Genomic DNA, 15,312 nt, shown 5'->3' on the forward strand with positions numbered 1-15,312 from the left:
TTTTTAGGAAGCGTAGACACTTGAAGAGAAATTCAGATAATTTCCGCGTGAAATGGTATAAATAAGGTCATATGCACGTGGACCTTTGTACAAATCTGTTTAAGACCATTCATACAAAATTTGCTGAATACTGTTCCAGGCACGTGATCTAACATGGGATAGGGGCAGGTGGGGGTGGTGAGGAAGAGGATTAAGGGAAGGCATATCTGAAGAAATGGTATTTAAGCCGTAACCTGAAGGATGAATAGCAGTTAGGTGAAGCGTGGGAAAGTACATTTCAGGCAAAGAAACATTATGAGCAAAGTCCAGGAGCTGTGAAAGAACGTGGTGTGCTCAAGGAAGTGTGTGGTCAGAATGGAGTGAACAAGGGATAACATGGTGGGAGATGAAATTGGAAAGGTAGAAAGGGGATAGATAATGTAGGGGCTTGTTGGCCATGTTAAAGATTTTTGAATGATCTAGGTGTAAAATGAAGCCATTAGAAAGTTTTAAGCAGAAGAATCTCACAAGCTGACCTATACATTTTTTAATGGGGTTTTGGGGGTCAAGGGAAGAAGAGCACTTGGGCTAGTCAGCAGTCTGGGTGAGAGACGTGGGTAGCTTGGACCAGGGGGATGGCAGTGGAGATGGAGTGAAGTAGGTGGGTTTGAGCAGCATTTTGGATGTAGAACTTCTGGATCTGGAATTAGATGGAAGGGATGTGGTGAATCAAGGAGAGAGGGATGTCAAAGATGACTCCAGTTTCTGTGTGAGTAACTGGAGAAGACTGGAAAAGGCAACTTTTTTTTGGTATAAAAAAGGTTCAGTTTTGAATACATTTGAGATGTCTATGATACATTGAAATTAGGATGTTGAGTAACAGTTTTACTTATGTCTGAAGCTCATAAGAGAGGTCTACCTAGGCTGGAGCTAAAATTTGAGAGTCACCAGCAGATTGATTGTATCAAAAGTGATGGGAATGAATGGTACCTGTTAAGGAGGGTGTGGAGAGTGGAAAAAGAACACCTTACTCACTTCTTCTGAGAAGCCTTCCTTCATCTCTCAGATGTAAAATATTCTTTCAGAAGCCTGGTAAAGAGAAGAGGAAACCTGACCTGGATGGGGTGCTGAGTAAAGGGAAGAATTTATAATCGCAGGAGTTGGTTGAAGGGAAAGAATGCTGACAAAGGGGAAAACTGAAGATGTTGGGTAAAAGGAGATTATCGATGAAGTAAAGTTATAAGGGAAATGGGAGGGGATTAAAGTTCTGGCCTTAAATCCTCTGAGGCCAAAGGGAAGGGAATAAAGATGGGAGTTTAACTAAATTTGAAGAGTCAGGGTCATGGGAAGGTGAGATAATTTACTACTGGAGACTTCAAAACACACATATGTGCTACGTGTGCATACACACACACGTATACACAGCTGGTGGTTCGTGGAGGTCATATAGGTGGAATGTATGGTCCCTATAACATACACTATTTCTTTGATGATAATGGGTATGTAGGAGAGATTCGGTAGGTATTTGTTGAATGAATACATATCCTCAGAAAATAGACTTTAGATTTTATTTGTGGGAGTGTTCACGTTAGTGGATGTGGAGAGAGTAAGATATGAAAAATCAGAAGCCAGTAGGCTTAACTCCCTTGAACCCTTCCCTGTGATCTTTCCTTCTTGTCCGTATAGCAGTAATAACTGTTTTAAAAAATCACTAATTCCTTTGTCTGCCTCTTCTATTGGATTGTGAGTTCTTTAAGGGTAACACCTGTCATATATAAACCCACCTTTCCAGTATCTAACCCAGGGATGACACATAGTAAGTGCTCAAGAAATATTTGTTGAATGAATGCAAGAAGTAGATTTGAGTGGATACTTGAAGACTAGAGAATATTCAGAAGAAGGAGGGACTGAGCACTTTTCCAGACGGAGGCAGAGAGATAAGCTAAACTGCAGGAGGCACTAGCAAAGTTGCCTGATTTGGTATTCTCGTCTGTGATGTGGGGTTTAGTAACTCGCTCAAGGTCAGACAACTTGGAACTGATGGTTTCTGGATTTGCACGTAAGTCTTTCTGACTTCAAAGCTCAGGGTTTCCCACTATACCATGCTCCCTCTTCACCATATTATTTCCCATAGTTATGACACCACCACTCAACTGGCAAATGCCTCCTTTCTTCCCACTTAGGCCACATGAAATATTGTCTCTCTTGGACACCTTGTTTATATGATTTGTTTTCTGAGTTATGTTTTTTCCTCTTTCTTAGCTCTCCACTGCGGCTTGAATCCACGGGGTATTGATCACCCTGCCTGTGCCGAAGGTATTAAACTGCAAATTGAAGGTGAAGGTGTTGAATCTCAATCCATTAAAAGCAAAAATTTCCAGAAGGTGCTTGACCAAAAAGGAACCCCCAAGCGACTTCAGGCAGAAGCTGAGACAGCTAAGGTAGGTGATAATCCAATGAATTAAAGAGAGTCTGAAGCTGCAGCATTGATATTTTGTGGTCCAGCCTCAGAGGAGAACTGATAGTGCTTTTACTAATTACCATTACATCTTCAGTTAAATGAAGGCTGCTCCTTGATGATGGGTAATAATAAAGGGAAATATTGGCTATGTCCCCTTTAGAGTGGAATTGAAACACATTTGTGGTCAGTCTCGTTGCATGAGGCTCTGAATATGGTATAGAAGGGGCTCTGGAGAAAAACTCCTTGGTCTTAAAGTTGAAAGGTTTGTTTGCCAGGCTCAGATTGATCACTTTATGATATTGGGAAAATCACGTGACTTCCTAAGCCTCAAATTCTTCCTCTATAGAATGGGTATCATAAAAACTACCTTCCCAATCATGTTGAGCAGATGAAACAATACTGTGCATGTGGGAATTTTGTAAAAGTCCCAGTTGGCTGTGTGAGGATGAGGGGCTTTTGCTGACAAACACTGTTAATAACAACTGACATTTTGTTAAATATATACATATATTCCAGGTACTGTTTGAAAGACTCTTGATGTACTGGTTTGTTGTGTCCCCATGACAATTCTGTGAGGTGAACAATGGTAAACAGGACCCTAATTAATGAAAGATATAATCTGTTTTGTTGAAGGATATTTTGTTTTTAGTCTTTAGCCTAGATGTAGGTACAAAACACACCTTGGTAAACTGGGAGTTGGAGGGTAGATGATTCTTTAGTAAGGACAACCTCTTTTAAAGGCTTTCCACAGTGTAATTAGAACTATACATATTTTTGTCTGCAATCAGTGAAGATGTCCATCACTATGGGGGAAAATGTTGAAGATGTTCATATTATTGAGAGAACTAGTCTTCATATGGCATTGGTTTCCCCCTTGTTCATTCCCTGCAAGGGAATTTCCTTTCAAATGTTTGAGTCAATGCATATATGCATGCCTGGGAAAGCAAATGTTGTAATCACCCAAGAAAAATATTCAGTGGAAAGGTCACTTTGCTGTCATGCAGTAACCACCTCCCTCCCCCCAAAAAAATGGCTTTCAAAATCAAATGTGAATTTTTCTGCTTTATCTACAGCTTTTTTGTTTGTTTGAGGAAGATTAGCCCTGAGCTAACATCCACTGCCAATCCTCCTCATTTTTGCTGAGAAAGACTGGCCTTGAGCTAACATCCATGCCCATCTTCCTCTACTTTATATGTGGGATGCCTACCACAGCATGGCTTGCCAAGTGGTGTGTAGGTCCACACCCGGGATCCGAACCAGTGAACCTCGGGCCACCAAAGAAGAGAGTGTGAACTTAACCACTGTGCCACAGGCTGGCCACTGCTTTATAGACAGTTTTGAATAGTTACCATTGTTGCTTCCCTTCTTTAGTGTGGATAATTAAAGCTGATGACCTTATGTGTGTGTGTGTGTGTGTGTGTGTGTGTGTGTTACAGGAGTGGAGAATGATTAACAAGAAAGATATTGCAAATATTTGCACTGGGTATTTTAGCTGAGAGAAATTGCACCCCACAGGAATTTGGTTGATGATCGCTGAAGTTTGGTTTGTGAGCAGAGTTGGAAATAAGGGAGCCCTATTATGACATCTAAACCTCATCAATCTCTGATACTGCACAGGCATCTTGAAAGAGTAAGGGGAAAAAGTCTTAAGGGTCTTCTTTAACTAGTGAGATAAATAGACTTTGTCTGAGTAGGATCTTTTCAACAGGATGCTTAAAATATTAAAAATTAGAGTGGAGAAAAAGAAAAATTAATTATTGATATTTGTCTGATTTTAATTCAACTTAAAACATTTCCCAATTATCTTTTATTTGCAAAACAGATGGGTAATATAAAAAGTTTGATTCAAACCTGATACAATTTGATGACTTCTGAATCATTTGGAATATATGGTATTTTAGTAAATCCTGAATTTTCATGTTGGTAGCACTTGCCTTTGCCTCTGGATCATTTTGTATTTGCTTTGCTGACAACATACTTCACTGAGAATGTAGTAGTCTAGAAAGAACTTTTCCTCAGGAATAGACCCCGTATTGGAAACCAGATTCATTTGAGTTTATCTAGATCATCCACAACAAAACTCCCAAACAAATGGGGTTGAAAAGGTGATTCTGAGAGTTTTCACATTGACATCATATTTAGGAGTGAACAGACTAGAGGCTTTACTAAAGCTTAGACAAAGTATTTATTCATTTTTTTCATGGAAGGCTTGATGGCATTTTTCATGCAGGACTTACTGCAGGCTCGCAGGATCACATACCCTGAAGTTTTTGTACCACAGACAATGTGAACTAGTTGTATGCATGGACAGACACATTTAGATATTCTCTTCTGTTGTATTTAGAGGGTTATTGGAGTTGTAACATCTGTTTTGGGGGATAAATAATTGAATCTCTGGTAACTTGACCTACTCGAAACTTACTAAAAAAACCTCTGGCTAGAGATGCATGCATTGAAAGCCACTCAGTAATGTAAATTTCGACAGCTTTCTGGGAGGACAGTCTGATAGTAATTATCAAAATTTGAAATGTATGTAATTTTTAGCCAATAATTTCCTCTCTAGGAACTTGTCCTAAGGAAATAACCATCCAGATGTGCACAGATGGCTGCAGAAGAATGGTCTCTCTATCACTGTTTGTAATATGAAAACCTTGGAAACAGCCTAAATGTCTATTCCTAGAGCACTAGCTAAAGAAACAATGTGTATTTTTGCAATGGAATAGAATTTTCCCTTTATAAGGGTGGGGGAGACCTATGTGTGCTTATCTTAGTGTTCAAGCTGCTGTAACAAAATACTATAGACTGGGTAGCTTGTAAGCAATAGAAATTTATTTCTCACAATTCTGGAGGCATCTGGAACTTAAAGATCAAGATGCTGCCCACCTTGGTGTCTGATGAGTGTCTGCCTCCTGGTTTGTAGATGGCTATCTTCTCACTGTGTCCTCACATGGTGGAAAGGGCAAAGGAGCACTCTGGAGTCTCTTTTATGAGGGCACTAATCCTATCCGTGAGGACTTCACCCTCATGACCTAAGCACCTCCCAAAGGCCCTACCTCCTAATACCCTCACACTGGGGTTAGGTTTCAACATATGAATTTTAGGGGAACACAGACCTTCAGTCTATAGCAGTATTTATGCAGGAAAATGAGTGTGATAATATTTTTACGTGGGGAGGGGAGGAGAAAGGCAAGTCACAGCATGTGTAGCATGTTCCTATTCATGTAAAAATGTCTTTGTATAAGCGCACTACTGAGTCTGGAAGAATTTACTCCATAGTTTGAGCGGCAGTTTATACTTGGAGTTGAAGTTATGGGGGAAACTTTCTCTTTCTCCACTTCTGTTTTGAGTTTTTGGACAAAGATATGCATTCTTTTAAGCATATTTATTTTAAAGCCCTTTTCAGATTGCCCTATTAACTTTTAACTATTACAGTAGGTCAACTGTACCTTTTCCTGTTGAGTCGGTATTCTGCCTTTTAGGGTGCCGTATGTCCTCCCATGGTTTCTGATTCTTGCTGGTAGGTTATTTGCCAAGGGAAAGAGTTACCTTGGGGACTGTGTGTGTCTTGGGTTGTGGAGGCCATTTGATGAGTTGCCTTTTTAGTACATGTGCTGCTGAAGTGAGCACTGATGGAGTGTTTTTGCATTTCTCTCTTCCTGAACCTAAGAGGATGGAACAGCTTTGACCAGGAGTTCCATTGTATTTCAATTTGACATTCTATCTCTTTGTTACTGACTGACTATGCAATCAAGGGTCCCCATATGCACTTTCCTGTTTGTGGATGTCACACTGGGAACCTGGTTCCAGCTCCCTATCATGGCTCTGGGATCTTCCACCTTGAGTCCAGCCATGTTGAGCTTTAAAACCTATCCCTCAGCGCAGCATCTCTTCCACATTTCCAACAGGCCCAGTGAGCTGCATGCTCTTCATTGCTGTGGGTTTCTCACGCCTAGTGATTTCTCTTCCTTGATGCCATCTTGACAGAAATTTGTATTGCTTTCATAATTTAAAAATTTCTCTCTCTCCCTCTCTCTCCATTCTTGGAAAAATCATCCTTTTTGCTTCTCTCTTAGAATGTGATCTTGGGACCCCCTGCCCTAATTCCTCAAAAGACTAGAACCCTAATTCCGGAAGGAGTTGTTGGTGCCACAAGTTGCCTCCAGCTCTTATAGACCAAAGAGAAACCAATAGAAAACCAAGCTCATTTTTAAGCCTTAATATGGGCAGCATTCAGTCTAGTTGGGGAAAAAAATGGATCCATTTGAAAAGTGGATCAGCAAAAGATATTTACCAATGTAAATCCTAAATGCTTATGAGCACCTGGGAATCCAGAGAGTGTGCATGCCGTATCACAGCTGCAGTTACAAGTTCAAGACACAAATAACTGCGTTAACTCAGCTTTGCAGGTGGATACAAGGCAAGAGAGATAGTAGGTATATAGCATTTTCATCTCATCATGGGGCGCAGAAGTTATGAAGGTACACAGCTTCTTTTGCCGCCTCACCCACACAGGAGCATGTACAACTGCCTCAGATGAGAGCCAAGGTGAGGATGAGTCTTCTTGATGCAGAGAAGGCACAGCCTCTGTTTCCCACTAGTCTGTTTTTACCATTCTAGTCATGGAGGCCCAGGGCCAACTCACAGCTCCTGCAGACGAATTGTAGTTCCACATAATATTTTCCAAGGAAGCAGCCCTGTGAGACACTGAGGTCCTTCCGGGACAGGCCCAGGCCTGAGGTTAATTAATCCTTTCCTCATAGAGCAGTAGGGATGGGGCTGCGGGAGAGGGTATTCCAATAGAGAGAGAACTTCACCCGTGTGGTCAAATATCGATAAAATTCAAATACGCAGCAATAAGAATGGAAGGTGCCCTTAGCAATGAAGGCTAAGTCCCTGGAGTCAAGTTTTGGCAGCAGACATCCTCGGGTGTGCTCAGCAGCAGTCTTCTTAGTGTCAGGGTTTGTGTTGTGGAAACTGGTGGGAACAGTAGTTTGGAGCCAAGTTGTATAGGATGTGAATACTAGAACGAGGAGTGTGGATTTATTTTCTGCACTGTTCAATATGGTAGCCAGTAGCTGTGTGTGGCTATTTAAATTTATTAAAATTAAATAAAATGAAAAAAACGCATTTCCTTGGTCAAACCAGTCAAATTTCAAGTGGTCAGTTGCCACATGTGTCTAGGGGCCACTGTTTTGGATAGCACAGACATAGAACATCACAGAAAGTTCTGTTGGACAGCGCTGCTCTGATCTGTGGGAAGCCATTGAAGATCTCTGGGTATAGGATGTAAGATGAAAAAATGGAATTGTGTTAACATTTTCTCTGACCCTTGTCCTTAGGCCTCGAAGGATATGTACTTCAGTCATAGGAAAAATGTTGACACAGGAGTCTGTTCTGAAAGTGATATTCCTAAATGGTCTGGTTGGAATTTGAGTTTCTGTGGCAACTCTGGCTGTGGAATAAGATTAGTTCTTCAGCAGACAGTATCTTGGCTGTTCCCCATCTTGGAATTCTGGGATGTGTCCTCACAGGTGTCCCAAACATGGCATTGGGAAACTAGAAACTTAAGGAAACTTCCCTTTTCTGTGTTTTTATGCCTGTAAAATAAGGGTTTCAAAGGTTAATTCTTACTTTTCCTTGCCAGCAATGCCAGTTCGCCAGAGCCTATAAAGTGGTGAGTCAGTGATAATCAAGAGTCTTGGTGGCTTTTTGAGTGTCCCTCATTTTTGCATGACTGCCCCAAACCTGTTATTTATAAAACGTGTATCCTCATTTTGCAGCTGAAAAAACAAAGAATTTAAATGACTTGCCAAAACTTAGTTTCTGGCTAACAACTAGAGGAACATGGAATTCAAATCTGAGTCTAATGACTCCAAATCTAGGGTTTTATATTCTCTTAACATTAAATGTACAAATGATTTATTTATTTGAAAAGAAAATATAATGTGTTACACTGAGAATCCGGCCAACTCGGCAGAAGAGGTTAAAACACTGCCTGTATTTTTTATTCCTCAGAGAAACACGGAAAATCTTGATTGCTGTATTATATAAGGGAGAAGCAATGCCAGCATCTAAAACAGTGAATAATTGCCTGTGTTTGGCTTTGGGATGCATTATGTGAGTCTTTGGCAGCACATAGCCTTTTCTCATTAGGTTAATATTAGATTTAGTTTGTATTTCTTTGGCACAGAGTTAAAGGAGCTGGCCTGGAACTTACTGCTGGAGGCAGGAGGAGGAAAAAGCCTGGTGCTTTGGATAAGCCACAGGCGGATAAATGAGAGTTGACTGGAGGGCAGTTGGTGGACATTTCTAACAGCAAGCAGGAAGCATTAATCTGGGATTAAAACAGAAAGCTAAAAGAATTTTGACTTGGGTTAAAAGACAAAGGGTGGATTGTACTTAACCTTGATCAAATTACATTGCTCAGCTGCCTCTGAGAAGGTCTGTGGCAATTTGGGGGATAGAATGATCTAATTCTTGGCTATGTGTATTTCTTGGCTCGGAGAGCAAGAGTGTCTCCAAAAGAAGCTGCCAACCCAATATAGTGTCACCAATGATGTGAAAGGACATAATGCATGGGAAACACAATGAGCACATACTTAGTTAAGAATTGCCAGAAGGGTCAGAACAAGAGAGGCAAGCCAGAATGACGTCATGCTATGTGAGTTCCAGGGCCCCAGTACACATACACTGGGCACTTGGAAAGATGTCAGAAGAAACTACAGTAAACCCGTATTGGAAAAGGTAAATGTTTATTGCTAAAGTGTTGAGCTCTGAAGAGTTGTGACAGTAAAAAGGGTGTATTTGAGTCATAGATTACGGTATAAGCAACAATGAAGAAATCTTGAGGAGCATTTGTCTACCTAATTTACTTTATAGGTGAGGGAACTCAGACTCAGATGAAATTGAATGGCTTCTCCAAGATCTTGAGGCTAGTAGTGACTCAGTGTAGACTAAAACGTGGTCTTCTAACACATCGCCAGTGCTTTCTGCTCTTCTGTGCTGACAAATCTATGCAAAACAACAAGTACTTGGAGCCATTTGTTCTATGGTACTTTTCTGGTTGCCATGACTGTCGTGTGTGCCATTTGAGGATGCAAAATGGAAGGCGGTGTTCGGGGGAGATGGAGCCCCTAACAGTGGGTAGATCAGGGGCAGTTACAGTTCCATCGGCAGTTTTGACACAGCAAAGATAGGCCTCTGGAAGAAAGGGCATGTGAGTTCTAGGGAGGGTTTGTCGGCTAGCACTTGGCCCAAATGCTTTTCTTTTCCAGCTTGAAATTCTGAAGATCAGTATATTCTCAACCATGGCCGCAGTTAAAGAATCCTAACAGTCAGAATTGATTGTGATATTTCAGAATTGTGTGCATCTATATAAAGGCAAATAGACAATGTATACCCAAGAAGGAGATAAACATAGGTGGCACTTATGAAACAGTGCAAGTATTCTGTAGTTCTGATGATGAAAAGTCTCCCAGCCCTTGATGAGTGACATTGGAAAAGCCTAGAGGTAGCTAAGAGCCCTGGTCAACCCAGCCAAGTGAAGAACTCAAGAAGCAGATAAAGCAGAACCACATGGAGAAGTATGAGATCTAAGATGAACAGCAGAGGGTGGTGGAAGAAAGCGGAATTTGACCTTTGGCCACACCCATAGCTGGAGGGCTGATGACAGTTCCTAATGAGGGGCATTGTAGTTTAACAAACGCACATCATCTCAAAGCATGTACAGTTTCACCTTCTTTCTCTATGCACACAAATGCTAAAAGATCTTCTTTATAAAATGCGTATTGTTTAGTAAGTTTTTCTAGTAAATCTTTGTTTTGCTTTCCCTAATATCTTACACTGTAGTTGCTGTTGAACTATGACTACTTGGACTCAGGTGACCATTTAGAACAGGGGTTTGTAAACTTTTAGTGTAATGGGCTAGAGAGTAAATGGCTTTGCATGTTGAGTGTTGCTATCCCTATGTGACTTTGAGGAAGTGGACGCCTTTCCTTGAGACAGTTAAGTGGTGGAGCTCTTACTTAGATATGTGCGTCTTTACTGCTCCGTGTGTCTCAGCTGATGGGAGGAGCTGGAGAGCTCAGCTTTAGACAATGCACACCCAGTAGTATGGAAAACTGTGAGGAGAGAGGTGAAGGTGGAAGGGATACTTCAAATCATTTTAAAGAGATAACCCACTTTCTTTTCTTCTCTATAAATATACAAATGGCCACAGCTTATGTTCTATTTGGATACAAGTTGCCAAAAGTTTATAGTTGTAAAGGAAAAAAAAATTGTAGTAAGTAATAAATCATTTAAAACTGCCCTGATATCAATCATAGATTGAGAAGGAGAAAGATTTTGTAATAATGATTGAATTGGAAAAGAGTATTCCATTATGTTAAAAAAATGCAAATGGCATAGGCAATTCTGTTATTCAGAGATGGATTATTCCATCAACACATCATGTTCCTTCATTCTATCCTCAGTTCATATTCTGAAATCCGTGCACATTCCACCTCCGCTACCATCACACGGGTCTACCTGACCCTCTCTTCTCCCTTGGACCACAACAGTAGCCTCTTAACTGGCTTCCATTTCCCTCTTGCCCTCCTGCGATCCATTCTCCACACAGCAGTCTTGAATCAGAGGATGCCACTCTCCTGCTTAACATCCTCAATGGCTTTTCATTGCACTGAAAGTGAAAATCCAGATTCGTTATCATGATTGATAAGAACCTAAGACATTTGGATCCTGCTTGCCTTCCCAGCCTTGCCTCGGCTGTCGTCTGGTTGTCTGAGCTCCAGGCGTATTTGTCTTTTTGTTTCTTGCATATACCAGGGTCATTCTCTGTTGAGAGCATAGATACTTGCCATCTCATCTGCCTATCATGATTTCCCCCTTGATCATTGCATGGCTGGTTCCCTGTCATTTAGGTCCCAGCTCAAATGTGCCTTTCCAGAGTCCTGACCACCCTAAGTTACTCGCCCAGTCACACTGTCTGACATCACCGTTTGATGTCCTTCATAGAACTTCTGCCTGTCTGAAGTCATCCTGTTTCTTTTCTGTCTCTTCAATAAAATTTAAACTCCTTAGAGCAGTAATCTTGTCTGTCTTGTTCACTGCTGTAACATCAGTGCCTGTTACAATGTCCAGCACATAATAAAGAATGCATTTTTGATAAATAAGTCAGTTGGTGTGACACAGAAGTCCCTTGCCTCTGGATCTGTCTCTCTTTTGCCTCGTAGTTATTTCATTATCTTTAACCTCTTTACAACTGAGCAGAAAGATAAATTTTCTTGGTCCTATAATGGTTGACCATGTCAGAGAAATGCTTTTCTGGACTGGTGGGTGCTTATGCGACATCGCCCACAGGGTGAGCAAGGGATATATACATAGCCACTCTCTTACACTGCATCCTCCAAAAGTCAGGTTTTCTCTAAGACTAGGGAAATACCTGTTTGCAATTTGTGGCAGGCATTCCAAACTTCACCTAGATAAAGAATCTTTAACTCCCAGATCAGGACCCAGTGATCTCTCTGCTACCTCCAGAACTGGCCAAGATTCTAGATGGCAAGTTTCCTTCACTCCCACCTACACTCTCTTCAGGGTCCTCAGTATAAGCATCAGCTGACTACCCTGATTTTCACCCCATCTCCTTGAAGTCAAAACTTGAAGGAAATGGGAAGTAGCAGCTTCTCCTTAAATGATTAGGAACTCATGACTCAAGTTGAAAATCAGATCACTAGGTACCAAACAGTAGCTAAAACTTTATATCCAGGGCTTTACAAATTAGAAAGTTTTCAAATGTTGCTTTTGCAGGAAACCTTCGATATATCCTATCATAGTCTGCTTGGGCTGCTATGACAAAATGCCATGGACTAGGTGGCATAAACAATAAACTTGTATTTCTCACAGTTCTGGAGGCTGGGAAGTCCAAGATCAAAGTGCCAGCCAATTTGGTTCCCAGGGAGGCCCCTCTTCCTGGCTTGTAGATGGTAACCTTCTGGCTGCATCCTCGCATGGTGGGGAGAGAGTGAACTCTGGTCTCTCTTCCTTTTCTTAAAAGGACACTAGTCTCGTCAAGGGGCCCCACCCTCATGACCTCATCTAAACCTTATTATCCCCCGAAGGCCTTATCTCCAAATACCATTGCATTGGGGGTTAGAGCTTCAACATACGAGTTTGGGAGGGGACACAAACATTTGGTTAATGACATATACCAAATATGCATTTTGGCCAAATGGCTGAGTGCTAAATCATTATTTGGCTGAAGTTGAATATCACCATCATAGAATGAATGTCTGGCATGCAAGAATAAACTTGAAATATTAATAAGAATGCCTATTACAACTTAATTAAAATTATACCAAGCAGACTTTTTTAAAATTGGCATTGTAGTGCAGTGGTAATAATTTCTCAGAGCCATCAGCTCCCATGATTTTTGTATTGCACATTTATGATACTGAAAATATGCTCTCTCTCAACTGAAGTCAGTGAAGGAGCAATGTACATTTTTGTCAAGCTCTGCCACTGCAAGGTCATGCTAATGGCGATATTCCCCCCATGTCATTAAGCATTTTTCCTCTCTGGTAATAACTGACTGAAGTAAAGACTTCAACCCTTGGGCTTGCCGTCTTGCTTTGAAGGTCATGAGGCAATTTCATTGAAACAATCCCATAAACTAAAGCTTTGGGCTGTACTTGAAGAAGATGGTTTTTCCAATTCTCAAAATCAAGCTTAATTTTGTTGCTATCCCTTGTGGTTTTCTTTTTTTTTTTTTTTTTTTTTTTTTTTTGAGCAGTGTTTTCACAATATTCCTTGTGAAACATGATTCTCAATTTAGCAGCCAGGATGATCTTGTTAACGTCCCGGGCAGATCATGTCGTTCCTCTGCTCAGACTCCTCTAATCTCTCCCCATTTTCCTCAAATGAAAAGCCAAAGTCCTTTCAGTGGTTCAGCAGGTCCTGCAAGATCAGTCCCCTGGCAAGTCACTCATGTCATCTGCTACTGCACTTCTACATGCTCAGGCTGCTCCTGTATTAAACCAGTCATCTTCCCACCTTGGGGCCTTTTCATTGGCTGTTCCTCATCCTGCAATTCCCTTTCCTCAGGATGCACAAGGTGCACTTCTTCTTGTCCTTCAAATCTTCACTCCAGCATAACCACCTCACAGAGGCTTATGTGAGCTATTCTATTTAAATAATGAACTCTTTCTCACTGCCCTGACTCCCTGGCTCTTTTCTGTTCTTCTCACTGCCTCTCCCACCCTACATACTCATCACTTTCTAAAACAGTGTATCATTTCCTTATTTATTATGTGTATTACTTTACGTGATCATCCACCGGAGTGTAAACTCTGCGAAGGCAGGGTCATGTTTTGTTCAGTGACATATCCATAAGACTCACGACCCTGCCTGGTATGTCCTAGGGGTTCAACTCTTTGTTTAAATGAATTCTTTTAACAATCAGTGTACATTTAATCTTCAGCTCACTGATAGACTTTTACTATATAAAGCAAATTAGGAGAATTTCACTCTAAGTTACATCTAGAATGCTAACTTTTATTGGAAAGGGAATTTTCATACGACAACAGTGAACTCAAAAAACATCCCTGTTTGTGTTACTAATAGCGCTGTGATGATCAGATATGTAAATAATCTGTATGATCAAATAATCATTAATTGCACACAAGTTCAAGGTTGCCAAAAATATAATTGAAATGGCGTTTGACTATTTGGCTTGCCAGAAACCAAGGCTGAAGCCAAATCCTAATAGCAGATTTTTGGCCGAATGCCACAACCAAAACTGAGCTTGGTGCCTCCTTGTTCTTTATATAATTAAGCAGTTTACCTTCTAAATGTTCACATGTCTAACTTGTACATTGTGTAATCTTGTTTTTTTGGGAAAATCTGATATCAGCCTTTTTTTATGTTCTGTATAGACAAAAAGAAGGGTTAACCCTATACAAGCTGCGTAGTGGTAACCTCTTAGAGATGGCTAGACACAGAAGAGAGGAAGACATCAAAGCTTGAATTTACCAGGAAGAATGATTTTATAAAGGATAGGTAATTTTGCTATTTTGATTTATCTTGCAATTACATAGTCAAGAGCACAGACCCTGGGGCCTGAGTTCTGATCCCTGCTCTGCCACAGACTGGCTGTATCACCTGGGGCTAATTTCTTGACGTCTCTCTGCCACAGTGCCTTCATCTGCCCAGTAGAGATAATCATAGTATTGACCTCAATGGGTTGTTGTTAGCATCATTGGGTTTACATATGCAGTGCCTAAAATGGCTCCTGGCATATAGTAAGCACAACGTAAGTTTGCTACTATTGTTATTCTTAATATTGTCATTATTCTTAGAGAACATTTTGGCAAGATAGATTGGAGAATATTTTTTTTTTAAGCCAAGGTTTCAAATTGACTGCCTGTAGCCATATTGGGTCCACCAGCAAGTTTTGTTTGCCCACACAAACTTGACATTTAAATTAATCTTCCACAGTGGAAAACCCCAGAAATTCTTCATTTAAAAGCTCCAGATTTTCCACTTCTTTTGAAAAATTAAAAAATCTGGAAATGATAAACCTAAACTTGTACCAGCTGGAGTTGCCAGCAGCTGCTGCTTTTAAATGAGGAGTTTTTCCAGTTTGGTTCTATCTGTGGCTGGCTCTCTTCACTCATGATGTTTCCTGATAGGCTGATATAAGCAGTTTAGTTCGTGACCCTATAAAGGGATAGCTAAGTCTCTTACATTTAGTGAAAATGTCTCTTATTTCCTTAAATATGCACTTGTTCTAAGTTCAAAGTATCTATTAGACCCCTGATGCTCTAGTGAACAAGACACCAGTGGAAACTGGGTCCCAAACATGTACTATGATGTAAATT

General features: G+C 40.7%; 1 protein-coding gene across 3 annotated transcripts in view; it reads left to right on the forward strand.

Annotated features, from left to right (window-relative positions):
• SAMD12 (sterile alpha motif domain containing 12) overlaps positions 1-15,312 on the forward strand; it is a 382,037-nt gene that overhangs the window by 36,766 nt on the left and 329,959 nt on the right. For all 3 annotated transcript variants that reach the window (XM_046642230.1, XM_046642232.1, XM_046642233.1), the window contains exon 2: positions 2,242-2,420. In XM_046642230.1, the coding sequence (XP_046498186.1) occupies positions 2,242-2,420 (179 nt within the window). The remainder of the gene's footprint in view (positions 1-2,241; positions 2,421-15,312) is intronic.

The sequence above is a fragment of the Equus quagga genome, chromosome 16 (genome assembly GCF_021613505.1).
Source record: "Equus quagga isolate Etosha38 chromosome 16, UCLA_HA_Equagga_1.0, whole genome shotgun sequence".
Lineage (NCBI taxonomy): Eukaryota > Metazoa > Chordata > Mammalia > Perissodactyla > Equidae > Equus > Equus quagga.